We start from the raw sequence: 27,755 nt of genomic DNA on the forward strand, positions 1-27,755 counted from the left end.
CTTAACTCCTCGGGTGGATTCGGGGGCCTGGGACAAAGAAAAATCATCCGATACCACTATGGAATCACTCCTTTAGGGAGGAGTTGTGGTGGAGGTGCATCTTGGTTCTGGCGGAGAGCTTTTCCTTTCAGCATCTCCTGGTCGTAAATCAGGTGGTTTGACGCCTTCGTATATTCCCTGTCAGACTAACCAGACTCTGATAAGGCAACTGTGACCCTGTCTCTGGTTCTTATTGGTGCTGTTTATCTTTTCATGTGGGGTGGGCTACCATCGGCCATCCCGTTCGAGATGTTGCTCATCATTTCTAGTTTGGGCTACTCCTTTGACTAGTATAGGATTAGAATTCACACACGCGCGGTGTTTTAAGACTGCTTTTGGAAGCTAGGAAATTGCCTCAATACTAAGAGAGTTGCTCTAGTAGGATTAAACTAGGTTTAAGCAAGTGTGCGTCGTCGGTGGTAAGTTAGGGTTTCCGGGTGGGGCTGACAAAATATATATTCCAAGGTATACATAGGGTCGATCTTCTCGACTTCATGGATTTATTCCCTCACAAATCATTAGTATCCAATAGACAAATAGTAAACAAAGAGCTTTTCTTACTATGAACCATGGTATAGTTCTAGCATAAACGGCCACCCTACAAAGGGAGCCCAGGTGTGGAGAGTAGACGCCCGCAATCCAAGCAGACTACATCTACGCCTGGAGAAGACCGAGGCATACTCAATTCGAACCACCTCAGTATGGCATTTATACTCCTACCTGATTAAGAATAACCAACACATCGCAAGACCCACCAAGCTCTGGCCGTGTTTTATCCATGTTAGGCCTTCCTCCGTGATCCAGCCCGCCTTCGCAAATACACGTCAATGGAGGTATTCGGGACGATTTTATCGCCCAGTAACATATTCTTAGGCCTCCCGACCTGATCAGAGCCAAATCGAAACTCATACTCCGTAAGAAACCGACTGAGAATGGCCTTCAAAACAAACGTGGCGAAGAAGCGACCGGGACATGCATACCGACCCAGTCCGAAGTGCATGCTGGTGGCACCGGTGTGGACAAACTGGGACTGAGCTTTGTCCCCGTCGACGTAGCGGAACGCGTCGAAAGTATCGGGATTGGAGAGGTACGTAGTATCCATGCCAATGGGTCCAGATGGCATGCAGATATGGGTGCCTTTCGGAAGCCGGAGGCCATCGGAGAGGACCAGGTCTTTTTTGACTACGCGATGGAAGGATACTAAGCCATGCATAATTAGTGCGTAAATGGGAAACGGGGTGAGGAGGAAGATAGCATACACTCGCCTGGCGGACTAAAGCGCTGTGACTCTTTGAGAAAGCTATCCAGACGCCTGAGCGCAACTAGATTACTGTAGGTGGTAGACTTCCAGTCGGGCAGGACGTCTTGAATCTCCTGGCGGAGGGGCTCGAGCCACTGAGGCATCGCGATGAGATCATACAAGCCATGAGTGATGGACATGGCACTTGTATGCACGACTGCCATGCTGGTAAGACCCAGCAGACGGTGAGCGATATTCTTTGGATCACCCTCCTTATCATTCTGCGCCAGGTCCATCATCCACTGGAGGAAGTCATCCGGTTTCTCGTAGTCGGCATCTCCCGACGCTTCCTTCTGCCGTCGTCTCGCGATCTCTGGACCCAGAAGCTCGTCTTGAACATATCGTAGCTGTGTGTCTAGGCTGCGACTACTAGGTAACATGGGCCCGATGATCGGATGGAGGAAGCTTGGTATGGGACGCAGCAGTGTGACTGTCATGAAGATGTTCTTCGTAAAGTCGATGGAAGCAGCCAGCCATTTCTCTCCACGGCAGATTTCTGGTCCTACAAACACACGGGCACCAGCTCGAGCGACTAGGCGGAGGAAGAGCTCATACGGCCTGATTGGGACCCATTTGTCTATAGCTTGTGAACATTCAAACAGGCAATATAGTTGAAATTGAACCCACCTTCGCAGTCTGGCATCTCAACATCAAAGCCATGCTCTAGTTCGTCTATAATTCTCGGTACCAATCGACCTGATGGAAAGTTGTATTAGCTATGCCACCTGGTGCGGTATGAAGAACACACTAATCGCAGGAGTCAGACGCTTCTGTATAACCTCGGTATGCAGGTGACTGTCATTCAAGATTGTCGTGTATTTGCCTACATGATCCTACAGCAGCATGATCGTCAGCTATAGACCCTAGGACGTGATGAAGTATTGTAATCCTCACCTCAAACACCGCTTCCAGAGCATTCAGTGTCGTGAGAGGTAGCTGGCGTAGCTCTTCCACGTACTTGTTCGACAGTACGATAATATCCCCATCGGGCTTGAGAAGGCGGAATGCTCGATCCTTATACTATGATCCGCTGTGGGTAGCTAGCACAAGTCTTTCCAGCCATAGTCTGCTCACCTGTCGATATCCCTTGTAGATCACAGTAGGGGCTGTTGAATTGAACCATACTCGACTCAGGAATTCAGGTAGATACGGATTGAAGAGCGTAACAGTGGGTACAGACATATTGCTGCGTTTCACGGGGTTGGGGATTATGAACCACGTAAACAGGATGACGAGCGTGATAGCAAACAAAATGGAACCATTCTCTGCAACAAACGAATAGCCATACTTGGCCGCTGTTGCAGTGAGATTGTCCGTATCCATGGGTATCTTCGAGTAATTCAACTCGATCTTGTCAACATAGAGTGGACGTCCCTGGTTTCACTCTGAATTGTGAAACATATCCTTCTTATTGCTGAGTTGGTATCGGTGAATACCCCTCGTCCGTCCTGTGCCTTGGTAACACAGGCCCAAGGCCACAGGTGGCGCAGATTACGTGCACTGATATATGTATAGCAAGGGTAGCGCCGTCGGGTATGTCGAAGCTGACTTCCGAGCGCAGGCCTGACTTGCATGGTCATAACGAAGGAAGATAAACGATGCCTAACGAAAGCAGGTTTTACTGCAGTTATATTTCTAACCGTTCAGCGTCCATGATTCAGGCAGATTTGCAATGCATCAATTATCTGCAAGTTTCATATTATGATCCTGTTGGCTGATTGGATTAATTCGAAACGTGTCCGTCTGGGACACCCCGGATATAATGTCTTGTTAGCCGACTCCCGACACCTCAATCATGATGCTGCAGATACAAGATATCTTCCGATTCCCAGGTGAGTCTAACAGCCGTTGCCGAGGGCCCATCAATCAGCATCCATACGAGCAACCGTCGGATCAGTCGGGACTTGTTGATCTCTAATCCAGCCCGGTGGCACTCTTGGATGTAACGATCGGTGGCCCACACCGTCGCGGCCCCTGCAGCAATTCCGTAGTCCCATTGGAGGAAGGTAAACAATCCAGCTTCAAGAGCTCCAAGTGCCTCTGCAGGCTGACTGAAGAGCGGGAACGTGACACCGTACGGACCCAGGTAGCAAAGATTCGGTGATTGGATAAAGGATGGGAGTTCGGACGCCACGAAAGCCGAGAGCCAGGTTATATGACAGAGATAGGAACAGAGAAAGCCGAAGCGATACACAGAAAGTGCCTGGCGGCGTGCTGATGACTCCTTCGGGCGTGTAGAACCCATGGTAAAATGGTGGACGATCATTATGACGACAAAATATACTGGCCATCCTTGCCATGCCGCGATGACCTGCTGCTTGACATGAGGGGCAATCATAGAAGGTGCTGTGAGGGACATTGTCGCCAAGGGCAGGATATAGCCCATGATCATGGAAGCAACTAGACCGTCGGTCGGTGTGAGACCTGCTCCTGTCGGATGGGGGTTCTCATAGACCGGTCTAGCCTTAGAAGCTATAGCAAAGTAACATGGTATAATGATACCCGGACCAACTGCCTGCTGTGCAATCCCAACAATGAGAGTCCTTCCAATAGTTGGGTTCTCAGCCTCATGTTCCATTTGGCCATGACGTTGGTGTGAGACTTACACTGCCATGCCACGCATGAATGAGAATGTCCGGCAGATATGGACCGCAACGATCATCCAGATGCCAATCATACCTCCCGAAAAGCTCAATCCCAGCAAGGACAAACCAGCATGGTGACCCTGGGAAATCGGCCAAAAGAAGATGACGGTATTGTCCAGTATATAGTCGAGAGTGTTTAGTCCAGTATAACCCGATAGAAGAGCGACAGGAGATTCCCCAGGAAGCATTCTAGTGGCCAGCTGCTGTGAGAGAAGATCGAAGAATCCATCATTAAATAATGAGATGTACATCATATAGAACGAAGTCATCGCCATTAGCCAGAACGAGTAACTCAAGACAGAGTTCATGATATAAAATGGGGTTGATAGAGTGCAGGCGTAGTTTGAACGTGTAGCAGTAATGACTTATGGTTTTTCAGAGCTTTCGAAAGACCATAAGCAGTATGCCGCCCATGAGCTTCAGGTCTGGGCTACCTTCCGGTGCTTTCTAGCCGCGCGTTGCAGCGAGGAATATATATTGCTGGAACACAAAGGGCGATTGGGTATTTGTGCGTGTGTCAGCGAATTTACAATGGGTTTAGAAGTATTAAACTGGTTCCTGTGCCCTTGAATCCGACAATCGTAGTGTCTTCAATTCTCTATTCCAGTCCTAAACGGCTGAAAGTCCAAAGCAAACACCACACATCATACCTTACCTTACCTGGGACCGGGTCTACGCAATGGAAGGATTTGGCTCGCCGCAAGCCCCAGCGGCGTATCGTGAAGTTGCATGGATTGCGGACATTTTCGTCATCGGAATGGGGATCGGCTGGGTTATTAACTATGTCGGCATGGTCTACGGATCGCTTAAGGCTCGTACATATGGGATGGCTATCATGCCCCTCTGTTGCAATATTGCGTGGGAAATTGTATATGGCCTTATCTACCCATCTACGACTCTGGCTGAGCAAGGGGTCTTTCTATGTGGTCTTGCCATCAACTTGAGCGTCATATACACCGCAATCAAATTTGGACCGGAGGAATGGACCCATGCGCCGTTGGTGCAGCACAACCTGCCACTTATTTTTATGCTGGGTATAATCGGATTTCTCACAGGCCACCTCGCTCTAGCAGCGGAGATTGGTCCTGCCCTGGCCTATAACTGGGGCGCTGCATTCTGTCAGCTGCTTCTCAGTATTGGCGGACTCTGCCAGTTGATCACTCGTGGAAACAGCCGAGGAGCCTCGTACACACTCTGGTGAGTATTGCCCAGGTTGTTTCGGTAACAATACGCCTTGTTGCTTGCTGATCTTTCCTACCAGGCTTTCCCGGTTCTTGGGCTCTTTCTCCGTGGTGATCTCTGCCTGGCTGCGCTATAAATACTGGCCACAGGCCTTTTCATGGCTGGGAAGACCATTGTTAATGTGGTGCTTTTTCGTCTGGCTCGTTGTCGACGGTTCTTATGGGGTTTGTTTGTATTATGTCCAACGGTATGAGCGGAGGATTGATTTAAGTGCGATCGGAAGACTGTCTAGACTGTGGCTGATGGATGCTTGTCTCTGGGCTGCCACTTGTTCAGCCCTGGTGTAACTCGCTTGCCTTTTGTTCGTATTCAGTATAAATATTCTCTTAATGTGAGACTTTTTTCTTGGCTGTTTAGAACCCGATTCGTAGTACCACCTGCGGGATAGACTCGGTAATAATCAAAATATAGCCCTAGACGGCGTTCGATTACGGAATGGACGTTTCCCCCACCGAGAGACTTGGAATAACCAAACGATGAGCAGTAGCAAAGCCATGGAAGCAGTTCATAGACAAAGAAACAAAGGAAAAAAGATGAAAGAAAAGGTATGGCCTCTCGGCACTGACTCGCATAAGACCCCGCAGTAGCCATATCACTCCGATGGGATCAGGGATTGACCCTGCTTCGTTCTAGTATTATACTACTTCTCACTGGTCGTAGAGCAGCCATCTGAACACGCGCCTGGAGGTCAATCCACCTTAGCCCCGCGTTGATATTATGCATAGGTCAATACGGCCCAGCACCATTTAGCTGTCTTGTCTGTTGCTGGGTACTCCTAGTTACTGAGACTGCCCTTCAATCCGACGCTGGTAAGCTGTCAGAATTATTTCCTTGGTGATTTCGAACGTCAATGCCTCCGTTCACCTACATGTCCTGAGCCCTTGGCTAATTCAAGCTACCACAGTGATCGCATGGGTGGTCAGGCTTATTGAGTAGCAGTTGAGGGGACCTGCTTGAAATCATCGAATTGCTCAAGAGGCTGATCATGCTATCGCTAATGTCTCAACTCCCTCAGAGTGCGTTGGCTTATTGCACGGAGCTGGTAGAGTACCAGGTAACTTATCCGTTGGCCGCTCCTGCTTGGGCGTATTTGCTGGGCGCTCTCGTTATTCAGCAGATCGCCACCAGATGGTACAGATATTATAAATCATGGGTATGTGACCTAGCCTGATACTCGACCATGGCAGACCAGCTGAAGTAGAAAGGTCGACGTCCCGGTAGTTGGAGGGCATGGGGTTGTTGGATCTTGGATCGCGGCATTCCGGTGGACAGCGCGAGCGCGATCATTAGTTGATGAGGGCTATCAGAAGGTGTGTAGACCTTCAATAGGATATGGAATCTACTGTGACGCATTTCATACAGCACGGTGACTTTGCCTTCCAGGTATCAACTCCAGCTCGATGGGAAGTCTTTATCTGCAATGAGGCAATGGTGCGCGAGTATCGGAACTTTACCGACGAACGCTTCTCGGCGAATGCAGTTACAGCTGAGGCAAGTCTTCTCTTAACGGAACTAAGTTCTGGAAAGCTCGATGCTGATGTTGTTCTATGCAGTTGTTCGAAGCGAAGTATACTGTTCCGGGCGCGGCAGAAGGCGTGCACAAAGTACCTGTTCCTGCAGTGGCAAAGGCCCTGACCTGGCAGCGCACTCGCGCCGCAACCAAAGGCGACCCATACTTTGAGGAGTTTGTCAAAGAACTAGAGCACGCCTTTGAGGTGGAGACCATGTTTGGCGGTGATGATTGGAACGACCTTTGCTGTTTCGCTACTGGGACCAGGATCGTGGCCCATCTAACCGCCAAATCCCTCGTAGGGTACCCTTTGTCTCGGGATAAGGAACTCATTGATCTATTCGCCGAGTACGGCAATGCGGTGCCCAGCAGTGGGTTCTTTATTGCGATGTTTCCAGAGATTTTCAAACCGTAAGAAAAGCGCACCCCTCGACTTCTCCGTTATAAGCTAATGCGTTTATAGCTTCGCTGCACATTTGTGCAGCGCCCCGAAGATATCAGCGCGCCTAGACAGTATTGTGATGGACGAGTTGAAAAAGAGGAAAGAAAATCCCCGGAGCGAGCCACAGGTACTAGCCTTTCTACTGCGTTAAGATACAGGCGCTGACACGGTCCCTTAGGATATCACGGATTGGCTTTCGTCCTGGAGTCGTACCTACCCTGGGACGTACACTGACCAAGACATTGCTCGGTCGGTAACATCAGCCGTGTTTGGTGCCATCCATACTACTACACAGGTGAGGTCTACCTAGGTAACCAAACTCTTCGAGGCCGACCGGCTTACCGTAGTGCTTAGGTGTTGGTCCATTGTCTGATGGACCTGGCCATACGGCCTGAATACGTACAGCCACTACGCGAGGAAGTGGAGACAGTCTTCAATAGGGGTAACCATAGCTGGACTAAAGAAGGACTTGAATCTATGGAGAAGCTGGACAGCTTTGTCAAGGAATGTCAGCGTTTTAATCCCCTGGATGCTGGTCAGTGAATCATCGCATGTAGTACATAGCAACCAGAGTCTGAAGTCTCCCTCTAGGTTCTCTTGCACGACGCGCTACCAAAGACTTCACCTTTGGCAATGGTCTTCGCATTCCTCAAGGAACGTTCGTGTTCACACCAAACGCACCGGTTCTCTTCGACGAGAAGCATTATCCGGATGCTCGGCAATTTGACGGCTATCGATTCTATCGGTTGGGTAGGGTTACAGGACGACCACTTGACTACAAATTCATTGCTACCAATACCAACTATCTCCAATTTGGAGATGGGAGACATACATGGTGAGCTGAAAGTGTGCCTGTGAGGTCAGAGGAACGACGCTGATTTTAATCTTGCTATCAGCCCCGGTCGATTCATGGCGGCAGATGAGATCCGTCTCCTGCTAGCGCATATTCTTATGAACTACGACATCAGACCGAAAGATCACGGCCAACGCCCGCCCAATTGGACCTTTAAGAAGATTTTGTTCCCGGACATGAAAGGAATGGTGCAGTTGAAACGGCGATCGGTTACGGCGGCCAACGCTAGCTAGTTACGCTTGGGTGTTCAGAGCTTGAGTAGAATGTGATAGAGTGCATGCCCGTACCTGCGAGAGCTTCTGGTATCATTTACCAACTGAATTCAATAATAATGCTGTTATACCCATCAGAGACTTCGTTCCTCAATTGCCACATTTTCACTACAAGAACCTGAAATGCAGCACTTAATACTGAACACGCATAGCGGTACAATCAAACATGGAAGGTATATTTACTGGCAGGAAATAGCCGTAAATAGTTAACTAGACTGTACCTAGTCTCAATTGTGTATGAGAGCAACCTTCACAAACCTCTTTGAAGTACATCATGTTGCTATGAATACACCCCATTCGTATGATTTACTGCATAAACCAGTCACTAATGCTTCATGGAGACTCTTTTCATCCATAGCTTTACTCTGTAAATAACGCAACTGCTCTTGAAAGAGTCGGGTGACACCATTGAGCGAAGATTGGTATATCTGGCGTCATCAGTGAAACCGTGGCGTCCGAGTGCAAGGGCATAACCCCGTATGTATGCAGGGTCATAACATGTAGGAGAGGTTGGAGAAGTGTGAAATACATCACACGACTTGTGGTTCTCGTGGGCAGGCTTACTGAGAACTTTGCTTTTTCACTCTGAATCCCGTATTGCATTGCTGGCTGCATAGCCTGCCCACAATGCATTGCATGTGTCAGTCCCCCCTGCTTGGAGGGCTCTATCCGATGGCCCCGTGGACATTTCTCGGGGATTCCAAAGCCTGCTCATGGCCTCGGGCTATATAGAACTTTCCATGGATGCTGTCGAGGTCCTAATCAGCATCATTTCCATTCACTCGCACCGACCTGCAGTGAAAGACTACTCAGTGCAGCTTCAGCACACGAAAACAGCAAGCAACATGTCCAATCCGAGGCTGGAGGCGTGCCCAGCCCATCAAGCCCTTGCTCGAGGCATGGGGTTCAAGAACAACCATGAGAAGCTATGGTGGGCTACCTTTGGGCCTCTCCTTGAGAGGCTGCTGGCCCTCTGCGATTACCCAATGTCCCTCCAATACCGGCACCTATCATTCGTCTACCGCCATGTCCTTCCTTACCTCGGTCCATATCCGACCGTCGAAAACGGTTGGGTATGGAAGACCTGCTACTCACCGGACGGAACGCCAGCCGAAGTCAGCCTCAATTTCGACGGGCCAAGGAAGACCGCGCGTATGGACCACGTCCCTATGAGCCGGTGGAGCGGCACATTGCAGGACCCCTTTAGTCAAAACGTGGCCCTGGAATCGATCAAGTCATTGGCTGCTATACTCCCTGACTTTACTTGGGAATGGTTCGACTATTTTGTCCAACGAATGTACATCCCCGAATCGTCAACTGAGACGGTGCTCGCACGACAGCCCCCGGAATTCGTTCATATGATCATGCAGGGTGTCAATGGGTACGACCTGCTAGACAGTGGCGTTCGGGTGAAGCCCATCTTTAACGGGCTTGCCAAAAGTGTCGAAACGGGGATATCCCTGGACAAGATACTGTTTGACTCAATTCGCAGCAATACTGAACTTTTCGGTGCATACCACCCCGCCCTCAAGGTTATAGAGGGCTACTGCCAGTCGGACCAAGCCAAGCAGTTTGGAACAAAGGCCTGTTTCCTCAGCTTCGATGCCACCAACACCAAGGACGCGCGACTTAAGATCTATCTGCATGGGCCACAGACAGCATACATTAAGGTCCAGGACGCGTTTACCCTGGGTGGCCGCCTCGATAGCCCCAATATTCAGGCTGGTGTTAAGGAGCTACGCAAGCTTTGGTATGGGGTGCTCAATCTGCCTCCAGACTTCCCCGAATCGGAGGACTTGCCCGTAACCGACGACCTTTACCAAGGCTGGCAGGCTAATTTTGAATTGCGGCCCAACAACCCTGTCCCAGAGCCAAAGGTATATATTCCCGTGGCAATTAACAATAAGGATCAAGAGAGTATTGTCCAAGGACTCCAGGAGTTCTTTTCCCGTCATGACTCCATGGACGTACAGGACTATCGACACATCTTTGAGACGCTATTGTACGTTTGCCCAACCCATATCAAGAGTCATGGGTTTGCTTGATTTACTAATATGATTCTATCTTTTCAGCTTGGATGGTGACAAGCTCACTGGAATTCATCACTTTATCACCTTCAGTTACAAGTCCCATCCGTATGTCACTTGTTACTACAAACCACATGTGGTCCCAGTCCCAGCCAAGGAATTAGAAGAGCCAGATGTGAAGGACCTTTCCAAGTAGGATACATCACAGTTCTACAGTCGAATCACTTATCGTGCTAGAGTCATACGATCAAACCAATTGCCATTTTGCTCCAACATCACTGGTTCACCCATATCTACACGTCGACAACTAGACTATCGCATGTGTTATTCGGAATTAACTTTGTAGCTCGACTACGGGTCTAGACTAACTATCTCCATGCTGTGAACTCATCTGGTAGAATAGCGGAGCACATCTGAATTGATCAAACATGGTCTCCATAGGTCCAACCTTAGTAGTACCATGGAACTTGTAGCCTAATAGAATGCTCAGCATATCATGTATTTACCATGAAATAATGCCAGATGAGTCTAGCAATGGGAATACCTAAGGACCGAGTTGGGAACTGACTTTTCTTTCTTGAAAACCTTGATATAACAACCTCCTTTTTCCAGTTCGCCATGATACTAGGTGCCATTGTTACTTGAAAGATAGTCCCATGCCAAGTGAAGCTTCCCTATTCCCTACTCATGTCCGCCCTTCCCCGTGTCATCGATTTTCACTTACTCCATGCACTTCGGCCTCTCGCCTCACCCCATCCAAATATTCCTTCATTTGTGCCCCTTGCTCTGCTGGTGAAGTTGTGCATTTATATAGCCCTTGAACATCTGCCTGTATGATAGACATCTTCCACTCTACCAAGCCCACATCTTAAGCCTTGCTCTCCTCTAATGTCTCCAGCCTTAGATCGATTTTGTCTTTGACTATGGCTTTCTAGTAGGACGTATTGAGTCCAAGACACGAGTCATGTATCAGCTGCTATTTCCGGCCGAGTGGTAGCTATTGAGAATAGCATGGCCTATATAGTGCCAACATTGCACTCTGACATCTGTCCCAAAGGAAATCTGACACCTTTTATTGCCCCCTGAGTCTTCGGGCCGCTGGTTGGCCTCCCAGTTGCCCACGTGGTCCGAACCTGGTCTCGTATGGAGAGACTACAAGCCAACGCTGAAGCGACTTTGGAAAGCCTGAAAGCGAATAAACGAGATCGCGAGCTATGGCTCAACATACCCGGCTTGACCAAGAAAGCCATCGGAAAGGCGAAAAGTCACGAGAATAGGTGGAGGGGTCTCGCCTATCGTTTCCAATAGCGACAGCTATGCTCTTCGTTCCGTTTGTTGACTCATGGCAGTTCAATTTGTCGCTATGGGTGGCCTCGCTCATGCCTCGTTGTTGAACTTGTGGATGTACTCTTGAGCCTGGTCTCAACGCCTCGGACTGCTGTGTTTCTTGATCTTTGCTGCGGCTAGCCCACCCGTCTCAGGTTAGAAAGCGGGGGAGGGGACCGTCGGCATAGTGAAGATGATACCAGGCCACAATCAGGAACATCTTATACAGAACCTTTCTCTGGCCATAAAGGACCAGCTAGCTGCACCGCGTATGTCAAGAATCAATAGTTCCTGGGGCTATAACACTGTGTGCAGGCCGACTTGTGGAAACAAAGGAACGCAGGGCGATCAAGGCTTTACCCACTTGGCGGACTTTAGTGATTGAGTCTTCAGTGGATAGTAACGCTGAAAGAGGGTGCTCGTTGGTGGTTTGAAAATTCGAGGGGAAGGGTGCGTATCATGATAGTTCTTGCTTGTTCTACTCAGTCGGCGAAATCGCAGTGGTACGATTTCAATGTCATGTGAAGCACAAGGCTTTTCGTACCGAGAGGATCAGATCGTCTGGATGTTGGAGCGAAGATGTTCCTGTCACTCCTCACTATGCGGTAACTGTGTCAGATGATCCGCGCCCAGTGTGAGGAGCTGCCGCTCCCTCGAAGTCTAGGACCATATGGTGTTCACCTGGATTCCTATATTCCCACCTTTCTGTGATAGCAGCTACCTTTGGGGGAGATCCTGTTCTTGGTCATAGCCTTGTATCCCAGTTCGTTGAGGGCAGGATGGAGGACAGCGGATCCATGGAGAGTATATCAGTCAACGAATTGGTTGAAAGAAATCGTCGAATGGGATGGATGTTGGATCGTTGAGTGGAGGAAAGAAACAACAGAGCATCCTTCGCTTTCACTGTACGAGTACACACCCAGTTGCGAAGGGGGAGAAGATATCGTCTTTGAATTCATTGCGCCGTTATCTTATGGGCTTGGCTTTGGAGAATCGCTCCGTGCAGGTCTACAGGATTAGGGTTGCTATGTCGCACAACGTCGATGATTAGCTATTTATTAGTTAGAGAAAAGGAATGTAAATGCAGTACTAATCTTTTGCCACTAGTTAAGTCTTCAGTTGTTATCGATAGCTGGACACTAGATTTCATTTATTGCCACTGCTATCTTAAATACATCGTTGCACGAGGTAGGCATGCGCACCCTGTACCATAAATCGGGAATGGAATCCAGAGTAGCCCTTTCATGAATTGAGGGGTTTCTTTAAACATGCATTAGGGCTGACCCACTCAGCCGATAAAGAAGGAAGGCAACTCCGACGAAGGCAGGTAATCTATCGGACTTAGCAACCTTCGAAATGCGCCTTCCATGGACATGGCTCCCACCACCGAAGAGACCACGAGGACAACGTCTTATAGACATCATAGGTTTGCCAAGATGCCATGGCATTGAAATACTTCCAAGTACCCCGGCGATGTTGCGTCGATGTACTTTCTCACCTCAGCCACTTCTTCATTAAGCAAAAACTCCACAGTAATGTCTACAACAACGGCTACCACTCTTGAAACCCAGCCAAAGGTGCTACATGCTGGCCCCAATGGCACACCTAGTGCGGAGAACGACCGTGCGTTCCAGGCACTTGCAAGAGGCGACCAGCAAGGTGTGCTGAAACTGCGAGGTATCCCTACCTTCACCGACCTGCACGCAAAGCGGCAATGGATCCGTCAACATATGGCTGCGGTGTTTCGCTTTTTCGGAAAGCGAGGATGGGGAGAAGGGGTTTCCGGCCATATCTCTGTACGAGGTACGACACGGCTATGCCGTAATCAAGGTGACTTGAGATGAACTGAAACATCACAGACCCGATTCTACCGGACCACTTCTGGATGAACCCATTCGCGATGCACTTCAGCCTGATCAAAGCATCTGACCTGGTTCTGGTTGACAGTCGTGGCTACGTGGTGGAAGGTGGTAACCAAGCTATGATCAACGAGGCGGGCTTTATGATCCATTCTGAAGTTCACCGTGCGCGACCGGAGGTTATGGCTGTGGCACACACCCACAGTATTTATGGGAAGACGTGGAGCGGTTTTGGCAAACCCATAGAGATGCTCACGCAAGGTTCGTACCCTCTCCCCGGACATTTGTTCTACCTTTAGCAGTCGCTGAATATCCACTTCGACAGATGCGTGCAACTTCTATGGCAGGCTCAGCGTGTATGAGGACCATGGCGGCATTGCCCTGGCCCAAGAGGAAGGGAGGGCTATTGCGAACGCCCTAGGAAAGACTAGTATGGCCGCTATCCTGCAGAACCACGGGTTAGATTCCCCTTACTCTGATTCGGTACTGTGGAACTGGAGTTGACGAGCAGGGAAACAGTTTGATTACGCTTGGGTCCACGGTTGACGAGGCTGGCTTTCTTTTCTACAGCCTGGAGAAGGCCTGTCACTCTCAGTTGCTTGCAGATGCTGCTACGGCTAACGGAGTTCCTAAGAAGATCATTCCCGATAATGTCGCTCAATTCACGGCCGACTCTGTTCAAACACCGGTACAGACCCGATATCATCATTCGTGACACGTTATGACTAACGATTCCATAGAACAACTTCTATCTGGAGTTCCAACCCGAATTTGACTTGGTCGTTGCAGAGTCTAAGGGAGAGGTGCTTGAGTAAATGAAAGCCGAGTTTGACAACTTCCTCTAAATCCATTTATTCTCACAAGAGTTAAATACTAGAAAGGCTCCATGCGGGGATGGATAAAAAGGTGTGCATGTGCATGCAATTTACCCCATGCGTCAACGCTGGCGAATAATTCTTTCTCCTTTTCCATCAGTTCTGAAAGACGGAGTGGTTGGTGTTCTCCTTTTGGCTCGTGGAAGCTTCTTATACAATGGTGCCTTGAGAGCTGCCTTTTGCCGCTAGCCACATGCACAGACATGATATGGTTAGAATACTTGTAAAAAGTGTAGTAAGGTAGGACTGTCTTGAGTCTGGACGAAAAGATTTGCTGTTACAGTTGCTAGGCTGATTCGTAGTATAAAAGGGTATAGTAATCTCTCGGAAAATCGACGACTAACGAGGAGTCGCTAAGTCAGGACACCGTTGTGAGTAAGACCCCCGATGTAGCGCTGAACAATTTGTTCCGTAGTGAACTGAGGTCCTAAGTACCAATCGTCCTGTCGATGCCGCAGAGGATAACGGGAATGCTTTGCGGTCTTCTGGTGGTCACCTCAGACTCACCTGCTGTGCTTCCTGCTTTGTTTGTTCTTCCTAGATCCTTGGCTTTGATGCTCTTTTTTGGTCCACCGTGTTCGTCCTCGTCATCATTCACACCCCTTCTCTTGCTTGGATGGTTTCGCTGGGTCTGTTGGTTCCTGGGTTCTGGTGTGCCCTCTTGTTTATCTCGAAAATACAGATTCCGTAGTGTTTCTAGTTGAGAGATGACCTTCGCGTCGACCTTGCTCAGTCTGGCGCTGCCTAGGGACATAATACCTTGTCTGAGCGTTGCAATTGGGGCACCATGCCATGCTCTGGGCGTTATAAGGCCGAGTTCCTCTGGGGATCGATGACCCGAAATATAACATCTCAAAAACCGGGTGATAAGGCCATTGTTTAACCCGTCCGAGATAGCCCCTTGTTCCAGTAGATGTTCCCGATACATGATAACTGTAGGGACTTCCCTTGGGTACACCTTTCCTTCTTCTGCCAGCAATCGTCTCCTCCTTTTATCCTCGAGTTCGAAATTGAGAAAATACTGTAAGTCGGACGGTATAATTATCAGTGTCCTGGATCGTGCGCTCGATCAAACTCGATATGACAAGTTGGACATAACGGATTCCCGTTTTCCTCAGATGTCAAGGTGAAATTGAGAAGATTGGCATCACACCAGACGGGCACCTGTGCAGTTCTTACATTATTCACCTTGTTCTGGATGGCATCAAACCAATGTTGCTCACTTGTCTGTCCTCGGCCATAACATGTGCAACCTGCACACTTGCCGCTTGGCATGCCCTACGGTCACGCTAGAAATTAGCCATCGTGGATTTGATTTGTATATCGAGATAGATATGTTTAGCATACTGACAATAGATTGGTCGCCGAAAGTGTTGCCGTTGCTTGATCGTGGGCTCGTTCCTTCCTCGAGAAAGTTATCTTGGCTCAGGAAAGTGCAACTCATATACTGAGTCGTCAAAATTACAAGTGTCCCTGCTCATGGTGATGATTATGTGACACAGAGTCTGGCGCGAGTCGAGTTGCGTTGTCACCACAGGTACAAAGCTACGGAGACCGCAGAGGTGAACAAATCTCCCTATTTACAGAAACCACTCGTTGGTCAATCGCGATCCATTTCATTACAGTTAGTCCAATAAGCTTCTCAGGGTCATCTCTAGAATTTACTATAAAAACGATCGGATTAACAGGTCATTAGCGACTAAGGGTATTGTCGGTACATTTCTGTACTGGGTGTGATAATAGCGATACTGAGAACAGGGCTTAGGGATTCTCAACCCAATCTTCAATCCTCTCGGCTCTTGGGCAAATCACTTGAACAGCTCTGTGAAATGCAGTATCCTCGGTCGCCAGGTGAAGATGAGAGCGGTACTCATCCAGGTCAAGTTCTAAAGTTCGTGACGCGTCAAAAGATGGTGTCCGGTGTGATTCAGGAATCACGTCCGTGATCTTAATCCTTGCGTTTCGCGCATCGAGGGGGGCTGGGAGGATGGTCTCCAAAGCTGATTAGTGATATTCGTCGAAGAGGAATGTCGAACTTACGATTCGAGGCTCTCTTAAGGCAGGCTGGCCCTCTTGCATCTCCCATATTTCCATGTACGCAGAGATTGGTCCTACCCAGTCACTTGTAACTATATCTGCTCTCATCCCCACCTCGTCAACAGAAGACGACTCGGAACGTGAATCAGAAAATGAATCCGCAGGGGAGTCTGATGATGAATCCTCGATACCCGCTCCTCCCGCCAAGTAGTGCTCCCTAGATTGCGCGTTTCCATATTGGATGATAAGGTGGTCACGCCGCGCAGTGAAGGCGGCTGTCCTCTGGCGATTTCGGACGGAGTGAGTATCCTCCACGAGCTTGATGACGAAGACAACCGTCACGGCATTTTGTGAACGTTCTAACCATTGGAATGCATCTCGACGCAGGTCACTGTAGCTCTGCGTCAGGCCAACTTCAAAGATCACACGGTATCTAGGCTGGGATGAGCCATGGCTCAAAAACCGCAGTCCCGTATCAGGGTACTTTCTGAGGCCCTCAGACTTGTGCCCGGTGCCACGCAAGCGTCTGTTAGACAAATAGGTCTCCATTGTGCCACAAGTCACGCGTGTTCGCTCATCATCGGTAAAAATAGTACGACCAGCCTCGACAAGAAGGCGGGATACTGTATCTTGTATCGCATCGTGCAAGGGACGGGGCATTGCTCGTATTTTCAAAATCGTAAATTCGGGATCAAATTCGAATCTGATCCTTCTTCTCCTAGCCGCACTAAGAAGGCGCTGTATAGAGTCACTGATGTAATTAGACCATGAGATCTTCAGAAGGAGGGTTTCTTCGCAAGGCTGCTCGTCCAGGAATGATCTAATGCGATTGTGCGCTTCCCTTGTCGATTTCACTAGAATCGCATTTGATGTCTCGGGGGTATAATCAATCTGTGGTCTGGAGTCCAGCGGCACTGCCATAGCGAGGTTGACGGGATCCATTTCGAAGAGACCAAGCCGGAGTCAAGAAGAACTGAAAGAAAGTAAACAAGACCCAGTGCACGGAGTTAGTAAGAGAAATGAGGAAGGTGCTTTTGGTAGATGGTCAAAGTGGGAGCTATAAGCAAAGCAAAGTTGAGGAAGAAGTTAGGAAGGAAACGGGATACGATACCAGAACTTTCCTTCCTTCCGGAGTCATCGTGAAGTAATAACACAGTCATTAACACCGCTCATTAACTACAGTGGAATGAAGGTGGTGACTCATTGTGCTCTGTGAATTGTTCACTCAGATACCCTTCCTCGTACATCGAATGGGTCCTGTAGAAAGAACACAAAACACAACAAAATAAAAAAAAAAAAAAAAGTTTAGAAAGGGCGCACTACACCACACTCGGTAAAAGTGTGTTTGTACCCTATAGCTGTTATACGAACATATTCAGTAACTGAACCACGGTGTTTTCGAGGATGGCAGCATCGATTGGGATTCTGCGGTGTTGTCGGATAATATGGTTACGTCTTGACATGAAGGCTACTGTGCTTTGGAGCTTTGGTACTGAGCCAGTGTCTTCCACTGGTTTGATGATGAGAATGACCCTTACAGCACATTTGAAATGTTGTAGTCATTGAAGAGCATCTCTGTACTGTTCTAGAGCCGTTTCTGACTCTGACCTCAGAGGCAACAGGATACCGAGGGACAGGGAGGTATCGCTGAGGGACCACAGTCCAGTATAGGGGAGCTTGGCGAAGACCTCATTGGGCGTGTGTTGTACACTGATTGATCATGAGAAGCGTGAGTGCGAAGTGAGCGAATATTCGATGGCGGAATTTCACGCTGGACACTGCACTAGATCTATATTACACCTCGGTTGAAAGGATTCATAGACAATTCGCCATCGCCTTCAATCCGCATCTTCGCCGAGACTCAGTCACTGTACCAGTGAATGAATTTCAGTACATAAAGCACAGGTTACTCGGCGGACAGGACTTCTATCGAATATATAAACCCTCATCCTATCCCTAGGTCTACCATTCTTTCCTCTCCTTTTCCATCCTTCTCCAAGTCTTGTCTTGATCGTTCGCTTTTCAGTCTCAGACTGCTAGCCCTTCCCCCTCGAGCACAGGCTCTAGCAAGATGGACAAGGACGACAATCCCAATCAATCAGCCATGTAAGTCTACCTGATGCATCGCATGGCAGACTCGATCTATAAGTATTAAATTAGCACCAGCGTCGCAATGCGAGACCCAGCAACCGCCAGCCTCCCAGGCATCGACTCGGAAGATCTAGCCGAACCAGACCCCAGGAGCTGGGTGATATAGTATGTCGATAAGCCGAGACATTCAACCTGGGCGAGAAGCTATGTACTCCAGTGCCATACTCGACGACGAATGAGAGGAGAACTAGCAGCCTGAAGCAACGTCATATCTTCCTACATCTGGTAAATACAATGTAACCGGGGAGGCTTCAAACCCAGAGTCCCATGCTCCAAATATCCTTCTTCCAATCACGGCAACCGGAAGGTCCAACTTCACAGATACCGCGCCTGTTCTGGTTACATTGGACCGAGGTGATGGCTCATCTATATACTCTAATCACGAGGTCTCCTCTAAGGAGATCCACGCCATGCTACAACTCGATAGCAATCCTGTGGATCCTCACTTGGAGTTCAATGCCATCATATCCAATGGTCTAATACAGTCATTTAGACTTAGCATTCACAGATTTTGCAGTCTAGTCTTTTGTTTTCTGGGCAGGTTGGAAGTCTGGCTTATACGGCCAAAGCCTTCCACGCATAAAGACACCCCAGGCCTTCGAGCAACGCCTTTCGGCGGCATATATCGAACCGTGAATCGCCTACTTTAGTTTCCGGGCTAAGTGTATTGTATGCCATTATCTTCACTACAACCCTAGGAAATTTGATCGTTCTACAAGACAAGAAAATAGAAATCATCAGGGCTTGAAAACTATGCGGAGACTGGAAGACCTTCATATTGGCTTCCCTACAGAAGTAGGTGGAAGTATATCTTTAGCCAAGATGGACAGTTTCGCAAGCGAATCGACGTACATGGCGATTAAAGCAAAGGCGGTATAATTTCTGTACCGGCCGAGAATGATTTCCACAACCTAGATGAAGCTATAGTCAAGCTAATCTATGGCTTTTACTTCGAACATCAATTCTCATTGATTCAAGTGAAACGCTTCATGGACGTTATGCATACAGTGACGTTTCCTAGTTTGGACAATACCACCGAAAGCCTGGTCGCTGCGATTATTTTCTCAAAACGTCTCAACGACGTGACCACTCCACATGACATACAAATGTTTTATGCACTAGTACGCCAGGGAACCTGGTGTACCGCTAATTGGAGACATCGTGTTTGTAGGCGCGATTTTGAATGCGCTGGATTCACCATTCCCGAGTGACCTTATTGTGTCCCATACTGGGAACCGATCCGAGGACGTGTACTTGTGTCTGAATCTGTATCCCGCCGACAATAACCGGAAGTGTTACGGTTGCTCCTCGGACTTTCCAATCACTGATCTAAACATGATAGTTCAGACCAAGGCGAGGAATATTCTCTGCTCGCCGGCTGCTGCCCAATGGCATCCGGTGCTTTTGAACCACGATTTAAGCGTGCTGCAGCCCTGTAGCAAGACCCACTGGGCTTAAAAGAATGGCTACAGTAGCCCATGCTTATGTCCTGTCAATGAAGCTGTGGACAGAGTCGCAAGTCGCGGCCTTTCATCTACTGAAGACACTTCCGGCAGCATTTGCAGCCATCGGAAGCATCCTCGGATGCGGCATAATAAGTGCCCAAGCAGTTATGGCCTTACTATGCCACAGACTTGGGTACCATGTACTGATGCTCGCGCCATCGAATGCTGTTTTGCTGGCCCTAGAGAGCCAGCTGTCTGATTTACACAGCACTGTTCCAGCCCTTCGAGTCCTTGAGGGTGAGCAGGCGACTGCTGAAGACGTTGAGTAGGATAACTCAAAAAAGGATTTTTCATAGGGTCCCCTTTCAACAGCCACAGAGTCAGCCAGGATGCAGCCCTGGAGATAAGCCTTCGAAAAGGGCCCATACAATAACGGGCTGCCAGAACTTTACCCTCCTTAGATATAATACAGTTGATCTAAGCTGGTCTCACAGTCTTTAAAACCCAGAAAAACTGATTCAACAATCACGAGTTTCAGCGGGAGAATCATGACATAGCATACTCCATGCTCGGCATTGAAAACACAGAAGTATATAGAATAAAGGGCATGAGACGTTCAGCATGTCTATAGTCATCGCAATATAATTCTTATTATATTTCTCTATATTTTGGTATTTTATATTTTTAAATATATCAATTTTTAATTTATTATTAGCTCTATATTTTTTTGTTAATTCTTTATAATAGATTCGAGCGGTAATGTAAGAGATTGAGCCAGGGCACCCTATTCCACAAGGCCAAAAGGTCATATAATTCGGGATCAACGATCCCGAATGCCCTGGGGGCATCTATATAGTATCTCGCCGTTACACTACGCCAGCCGATGTACCGTCTTTACAATATGGTGTATATTCTTCAGCAGGCTAAGGTCACAGCCGCTACTCTCTGTAAACCGCCCGGGTGGAAATTGTCCAATGCACCTTTTTGCACGCCGTCGGCGCCACGTCCTGTCGAAGCTGATGGCAATGTCTATCCCCTTCCAATCGTCCCCCTATCCTAAGCTGATGTCAAAGTAGGTGCACGAGACACGAGGACCGACAGATAAGCACCCGCTGGATTGTTGGAATGCGTACATATCAGTCGTAAATGTAGATGGAGATCTAGTGATTAATGTCGGGGTTGGATACCAGTTAAATGGCCACCCGGGGAATATTGTCGGGGCCTGTATCTAGTACTGCCGGGCCGTTAGTGTACAATTCATGTTAAATCGCATACCAGATTTCCTGTTGGTACATACATCTGCAATATGCAGTTGCATGGAGGATATGGGGAATTGGATGGATGACCTTAGATCATAATCTTTGCCAATATTACGGCTGTAAGTGGTGACAATCCATTCTAGTTGAGACTCTTTTCGAGCAAAGCGACCAGTTCCGTGATTCAGCACTCCACATAATAGAAAAGTACAAAGTCCCTGATATAATAACACGACGGCGGTTCCAGAAGATATCAGATCCAAGGCACCTCCACTATTGCGTCCACGTGCTACTACATCGCCAGCCGCTCGTCCATCAGTTACTAGAAATCGAGGCCACGGACCCTATATTTCCACCGAGACCAAGAGAAGAGACCCCTGATATCACCTCTGCGTAGTAAGTGCCGTCAATGACATTATTTCCCCCGGATATTGGCGATCGTTGCTTGTCTGTATCAATCAAGTCGTGCCAGCAAGAGGCACCAATCCAAAACCAGCTGGTCCTGGACCCTCCACCCGGCGTTTCTTTTTCGTCTCCAAATCCAGCACCCCATGACACGCAGAGCCTTCCTTGTAGTTGAACAACCTCGCCGCGCGATGGTCATGACCGTATTGACAGTATCTCGGGTTCAACTTGGAGAGAAACAATGTAACACATCCTCTCCCCGCGAGGATCTTCGGACACGAGACCTTTAGACCGTGAATATAGGTGCATTTCTCCATGGCACAAGTGATCGATTCATGCTCTTGCATGGACTGTCAACCCGCAGACATATATTATGAGTACCATATATGTCTCAGTCAAGGGATGAAAAGAGTGAAACTCACCTCGCATCGCCTGAGAAACTTGCAATCTGTCTGATTGCATTTCACCCCTGCCAAGTCAGCTGGGCACATAATTGTGATCAGGTCAGCTGTCTGTTGTTCAGTCAGGTTTGCGACGTTTATCATGCCTAACGCCTGCACCGAGGATCCCTTTGGATGTTTATGCGCTTCCTCCATGTTGTCCTGCGATAGGATCTCTTGCTTCACGGTTGAAGATCTCTACAAGACAGCCGCTTTGTCATTCATCATCCGGACAATAATCTTGGACATGGAAGACGCGACATACCTTCACGCGTCTAGCCTTTCCCGTGGCCTTCGTGATTGTGCCGTCCTTGACCTGTACCTGTGAAACATTGTGTAATGTTAGGATTTGCGAATTAGGCCTTCCAAGTGAGATGGACAGTACGTGTTCCTGCGAGAAAGTGACGGTGAGAGTGTTTTCCGATGGACTATGTTGCTCGATACGTCTAATCAGACGCCCGAGGTCTTGATTCGCTAAGGGTAGCTGGTTTGTATCAGTTTTTGATAAGGATGAGTTGTGTATTTGGTTCACGTACAAATAGCTTGATGATACTGGCGTGTGACTCAGCCATGGTGAAGAAATAGCTGTCGGTAGCAAAGCCGATACATCTGGTAAATGAAGAGCGTAGATATGAGTGTACCGAGGGGTTGTATTAGTAGCGATTGGTGGGGGAGCCAGATGGTGAATTACAGCTCAGGAAGATTGTTGGGGATGTCCTGTGGACAGTGAATGGTGGAGGGAAAGCGCCCATACTTCTCCCACTGCTTGCATTGTTACAGGCTCGCAAGGAAATTCTGTTTCTCCTACGGCATATCGAATCTGTTGCCTAGACTACTGTTTCCTGCGGGAAAAAAGAAAAGAAGAGAAGAGAAAAAAGACCCTCCACTAGGTTAATCGGTGTGTTCACAGTGATCAGAGCTCTCACACCATGATGCCCATCGAGTCCAATGTGTACAAATGTTCCATTTGAGGCCGTCATACTATCACTCTTCAAGATGTACGAAGCCTCGTGGATCAAGGTGTAAAAAGGAGAAAACGAGGGGCTGATCATGTTCAGAACCCTCCAGGAGGTTTTATATATAAACGCGCCACGTCAGTATACCACCCTTTCTAGAAGATATTGCAGTATAGTGACGTTTCTATTTCCATCTTAATATTTTCTTTGATGCTCCTCTTCGGATTTATTCCTCGCTTATGCTTATGCGGAATAAGGTTGTCGATCCTTGGGTCCGGGGAGAATTCGTTGATGTCAATGGCGGAGGAATGAGCGATTAAACCGAGCAATCGTTGGGTCTGGCCCTAAGAATTCGCCTCCCTTCCTTCAGCGGTTGCCTCTGTCGCACAATTGCGTCAGGATGCTTTCGAGGAAAATTGTTGGTCCTGAGTATTTCCAGCCTATAAAAGCCCCACAGCAGCTACCGTTGCCTGCTTTTTTCTAGGGTTGACAAAATCAGGACGTAGTGCCCGGCCAAACCCGTTGCAGCCATGAGAATGAGGCATTTCTCAGGCTATCCGCAGCCACTCAACTTTGACCTCCTCACTTCACGATGATCCCACAGTAACTATTTATGTTAGACATGTCACTCTCGCCCATTGCCACGATCGTGACTTCTTCCCTCCCCTCACTTGCATCCGTGCCGCAGACCTTCTGGAGGGTGTATCCCAACTAGCCCCTCTCCATCCATGCCCCCCTACCCTGAGCCACAGGCTGATTCCTCTCCTCTACGACTTCACCATCATTATTTTTATATCATTATATGGACGCTACTAGCATCACTCATCCTGTACATACCGGGGGGTCTAAGTTTTGTCGATGCCTTACTGCTGGCTTCCGGTGCTGCGACCCAAACCGGGCTTAACCCCATCGACCTGAGAGACCTGCATATATCGCAGCAGATAACGCTATGGCTGGTTCCTATGATCACAAACGTTGTGTTCATTCATTCGCTACTTGTTCTGATCAGGATATACTGGTTTCGGAAACGCTTCAAGAGTGCCATCCGTGATGCCAAAGCAGTATGCCACAGTCAACGCCAGCGGATGAACCAGGCTCTCGACTTTGAGGCCCGACGACCGATAGGCTTAAACAGAACGATTACCGACACCACGGATACGACCACTACTGTGTTCGACTCCTCAGACCGGGATGACGAAGAGCAACCCCTACTCGGAAGTACGGACGAGGAAATCTCCCCTGGAGCATCCCCCCCGACACACGGCGAGCATCAGTCTCCCGTTGGTTACCAAACTTTCAAACCAGCCACGATAGGCCCCTCGAGCCCACACATCACCTTTTACGAATCCGACCGGGATTATGAAGCCAGACAGAAGCGACGATCCTCCTTTTCTCGCCGTCGCTCGTTTGCCGAGGCCGTAAATGAAGCATTCCCACGAACAGACAGCCCTAGCTTGCCTTTCCTACCGTCGTTGATGTGGCAACATTCCATTGCGAGTTATTCTGACTGGGATGAGGATCAGAAGGAGGAGCTAGGGGGGATTGAATATAGGGCGCTGAAAACGCTGATGGTTATCCTGGTCTGCTACTTTCTGGCTTTTCACCTACTTGGCATTTTACTGTTTATTCCGTGGATTATGACGGACTCGGAGTATGGGAAGATGGTCCAAGACATGGGCTTGAACCGACCATGGTGGGCAGTATTTACCGCTGGGTCGGCGTTCCATGATCTAGGGTACACTTTGAGCCCGGACTCGATGGCTTCGTTCCGGAACGCTGCATTTCCACTGTTAGTGATGACCTTTCTCGTGGTCATCGGGAACACTGGTTTTCCCTGCATGCTACGCTTCATCATCTGGTTACTATCCAAATTCACAAGATACGGATCTCCGTTAGACGACGAGTTACAATACCTCCTCGAACATCCTCGACGATGCTTCACGATGCTCTTTCCGGGACCAGAGACGTGGAGATTATCAGGTGTCCTCCTCCTACTTAACGCACTGGACCTATTCGTTTTCTACACACTCCAAGATGTGAGTTCCCCACTGGACAGTACATCTAGTGGTATGTCAACTAAACAAGCATTTCGCTGCACAGAACCCACAAAGCAACCCCTTCTCACCAGGCCTCCGTCTCGTAGACGGGCTGTTCCAAATCACCTCCACCCGAACCGCCGGCTTCTCAATCACCTCTCTCGGCACCCTGCACCCGGCAGTGCAAGTCTCCTTCGTAGTAATGATGTATATCTCAGCCTTCCCCATCGCCATCGCCATCCGCAAAACGAACGTCTACGAAGAACAGAGCCTCGGCATCTACGACGACGAAGACAAGCCCAACCCGCACGGGCTGGCTGCACACATCCAGCGGCAACTGGGGTTCGACCTGTGGTACGTGATGCTGGGCTTCTTCCTCATCTCCGTTACGGAGGGCAAGCGCATCCAACAAACCCACGGCCGCGATTTCGCATTCTCTCTCTTCCCACTCCTGTTCGAGATCGTCTCCGCGTACGGAACAGTGGGGCTGTCGTTGGGATATCCAAAGACGGAGACGAGTCTGAGTGCGCAGTTCAACCCGGTCTCAAAGCTGATCATCATTGCTATGCAGGTGCGTGGCAGACACCGTGGTTTGCCGCACGCCTTGGATCATGCTATCCTTCTGCCATGTGATGTGCACCAGGATCAGCAGGGCGAGTGGTGGTGGAAACGCTGGTTGAAGCGGAAGAGCTCGAATATCAGCAATTTCTTTTCTCATAGCGATGCCGGTGACGATGTCGAGCGGCTTTCGGTATCAAGCCGTGAGTATTAATTAGAATATGAGGGCTTGTCAGATTGATGCGCAACGTAACCATTATCGTGGCCGCTTATGGCTGCTGTTTCTTCTTCCCTGTAATTTCAAACGTATCCGTTATGTAGTTTATGTATACCATTATCTTAAACCGTCCCCATGACGATGGTATATTCCACCGAGGATGATAAATTTCATATATTGACTAGGGGTGCTGTTGGTTTTACTTGATAGCAAGGATATCAGATTATCATCTGTCTACAACCTTGTTCGAACTTCTATCCTGTACCTGGAATAGAGCAGAAATGGAATATATACTTACCGCATTCAAGAATTTAAAATAAGACCACAATCAAAAGAGTTCGAAAGGTATTCTACACAGGGTCATACAATGGATCGCGGGTAGTATATCCTGTATCATCTTCAGCAGGATAGAACTATTGATCGACATGTTGCTGCGGAGCTTGCTTCGCCCACCATTGCAATACTAGACGCTACCTCATTATATAACCCTTGCAAAAGAAATTCTGACAGTGAAAAACGGGTCCGATAGAAATATGGCAAACGCTCTGTCGTTCCAAAGCTATATGGGAGCTCTAGAAAATAAGAAAAGTAGACTATGTCGTAAATTATATGTCATCCAAATTACCAATTTAATTTATATTCTATTAGAATAGATAAGGATGATTCTACCGCTTGCGGACTGAGGCCTCGAGGGATATCTCAAGTTGTGTCTTGGTGTATAGTGCATTAAAATACCGGAATATTTAGATCAAATACTTCGATTTGCAATCTGACAGAAATGCTTTGCTTGAATGGAACCTATGCACAGATAATCTTCCTCCGCTCCTACATTGACTCACATCATGTCAAGATGCTGTAGTCCTCAATACCAAGTTGCCTCTGCAAGTGCTGGGCCCATTCACCTGCCTGCGACGAATATCCATCCAGAACATCTGATGTTGTCAATCTACGGGAGCTCAGTTCTTGGTAAAACATGCACCAGTTCGATAGTCGCTACCCCCCGAGCCAGGCAGGAATAGTGAACGAACTTCGAATGTCTCCTTGGTTTTACCTTCTGCGAGATGCAACTTTGGACCGCGTGGCGAAAAGTCCAAGTCAGTGTTCGTCAACGATTGACTGGTCAGATTGGACAACTCCACAGTAAGAGTCGTGGGGGGAGCAAGGATTGTAATAGGGATCACCCCGGTAATCACCACGTCACCTTCGATTGTGTGCCCTTGCGCGAGTTCATCCTTCATCCATTTCGTGTTGGCGAGGCCGGAATAGAAAAGATGGATCTTTGATTTACTTGCTAAAGGTGGCTGCAAGGTTACTTGTACGGGATCCGTCGATATGCCGCGGACGGTCGTATTTCTGCTCCACCGCATATCGCAGTCGATTTCGAGCCGCGACTTTCCTTGTCTGCTCTGACGTATCAAGACACCCGGTGCCCCCTGGATGGATAGCTCGCGAACATGACTGCGAGAAGGTGAGTCTCTAGGCAAAGATAGCTTCAAAAAGCCCTCTGCCAGCCGTTTACTCGCCAGGTAGTCAAGCGCTGTGACCAACTTGTCCGCGATATCGTTGTGCTCTTGGACAGAACTGTTGCTCAACAGGTTTCCAATACTATCGATCTTGACGTTGATCAGATTGCTCGCAACCGCGTCATTGAGACTGTTGGCCCAGTCGTTGAAGGCCTCTTGGTATTTCTCTGGGTCGTCCGGTGCATTGCCAAGAATAAGACTTGAGCTGGAGCTCCCACCATACACTTTAGTCTGGAATTGACGGGTCTTGAGATAGCTCTTGTACTCGTTGCCGCCTTTCACGCTCACGTCTCCCTTGACATTGGCGACACCGTTGTACTCGGCACCGACATTCACCTCGA

The 27,755-nt window shown here is 48.6% G+C and overlaps 8 protein-coding genes across 8 annotated transcripts; 5 read left to right on the top strand and 3 right to left on the bottom strand.

Moving 5' to 3' along the window:
- Positions 1 to 820: 820 nt before the first annotated feature.
- Positions 821 to 2,662, bottom strand: ABOM_002873 (cytochrome P450; the record flags this gene model as incomplete). The annotated part of the gene is made up of 6 exons (XM_022530003.1): positions 821 to 1,239; positions 1,299 to 1,916; positions 1,967 to 2,035; positions 2,088 to 2,172; positions 2,234 to 2,359; positions 2,414 to 2,662. The coding sequence occupies 6 exons, from the start codon at positions 2,660 to 2,662 to the stop codon at positions 821 to 823; spliced, it is 1,566 nt and encodes a 521-aa protein (XP_022391842.1).
- A 466-nt stretch (positions 2,663 to 3,128) lies between these two features.
- ABOM_002874 (uncharacterized protein) lies at positions 3,129 to 4,292 on the bottom strand (the record flags this gene model as incomplete). The annotated part of the gene is made up of 2 exons (XM_022530004.1): positions 3,129 to 3,882; positions 3,946 to 4,292. 2 exons carry the CDS (start codon positions 4,290 to 4,292, stop codon positions 3,129 to 3,131), a joined length of 1,101 nt encoding a protein of 366 aa, XP_022391843.1.
- A 371-nt stretch (positions 4,293 to 4,663) lies between these two features.
- ABOM_002875 (cytochrome P450) lies at positions 4,664 to 8,264 on the top strand (the record flags this gene model as incomplete). The annotated part of the gene is made up of 11 exons (XM_022530005.1): positions 4,664 to 5,181; positions 5,246 to 5,390; positions 6,242 to 6,379; positions 6,432 to 6,536; positions 6,589 to 6,705; positions 6,780 to 7,147; positions 7,200 to 7,305; positions 7,357 to 7,473; positions 7,533 to 7,713; positions 7,770 to 8,013; positions 8,075 to 8,264. The coding sequence occupies 11 exons, from the start codon at positions 4,664 to 4,666 to the stop codon at positions 8,262 to 8,264; spliced, it is 2,229 nt and encodes a 742-aa protein (XP_022391844.1).
- A 752-nt stretch (positions 8,265 to 9,016) lies between these two features.
- Positions 9,017 to 10,526, top strand: ABOM_002876 (putative dimethylallyl tryptophan synthase; the record flags this gene model as incomplete). The annotated part of the gene is made up of 2 exons (XM_022530006.1): positions 9,017 to 10,305; positions 10,376 to 10,526. The coding sequence occupies 2 exons, from the start codon at positions 9,017 to 9,019 to the stop codon at positions 10,524 to 10,526; spliced, it is 1,440 nt and encodes a 479-aa protein (XP_022391798.1).
- A 2,614-nt stretch (positions 10,527 to 13,140) lies between these two features.
- Positions 13,141 to 14,330, top strand: ABOM_002877 (class II aldolase/adducin domain protein; the record flags this gene model as incomplete). Its single annotated transcript, XM_022530007.1, has 5 exons — positions 13,141 to 13,459; positions 13,516 to 13,776; positions 13,841 to 13,973; positions 14,035 to 14,203; positions 14,256 to 14,330. The coding sequence occupies 5 exons, from the start codon at positions 13,141 to 13,143 to the stop codon at positions 14,328 to 14,330; spliced, it is 957 nt and encodes a 318-aa protein (XP_022391845.1).
- A 5,710-nt stretch (positions 14,331 to 20,040) lies between these two features.
- Positions 20,041 to 20,352, top strand: ABOM_002878 (uncharacterized protein; the record flags this gene model as incomplete). Its single annotated transcript, XM_022530008.1, has 1 exon — positions 20,041 to 20,352. The coding sequence occupies one exon, from the start codon at positions 20,041 to 20,043 to the stop codon at positions 20,350 to 20,352; it is 312 nt and encodes a 103-aa protein (XP_022391834.1).
- Positions 20,353 to 21,737: 1,385 nt separating this feature from the next.
- On the bottom strand, positions 21,738 to 22,696 carry ABOM_002879 (uncharacterized protein; the record flags this gene model as incomplete). Its single annotated transcript, XM_022530009.1, has 5 exons — positions 21,738 to 22,034; positions 22,107 to 22,322; positions 22,390 to 22,446; positions 22,510 to 22,608; positions 22,661 to 22,696. 5 exons carry the CDS (start codon positions 22,694 to 22,696, stop codon positions 21,738 to 21,740), a joined length of 705 nt encoding a protein of 234 aa, XP_022391836.1.
- A 1,112-nt stretch (positions 22,697 to 23,808) lies between these two features.
- Positions 23,809 to 25,888, top strand: ABOM_002880 (cation transporter; the record flags this gene model as incomplete). Its single annotated transcript, XM_022530010.1, has 2 exons — positions 23,809 to 25,116; positions 25,181 to 25,888. 2 exons carry the CDS (start codon positions 23,809 to 23,811, stop codon positions 25,886 to 25,888), a joined length of 2,016 nt encoding a protein of 671 aa, XP_022391800.1.
- Between the last annotated feature and the right edge of the window lie 1,867 nt (positions 25,889 to 27,755).

Source organism: Aspergillus bombycis (genome assembly GCF_001792695.1).
Source record: "Aspergillus bombycis strain NRRL26010 chromosome Unknown contig00018, whole genome shotgun sequence".
NCBI lineage: Eukaryota > Fungi > Ascomycota > Eurotiomycetes > Eurotiales > Aspergillaceae > Aspergillus > Aspergillus bombycis.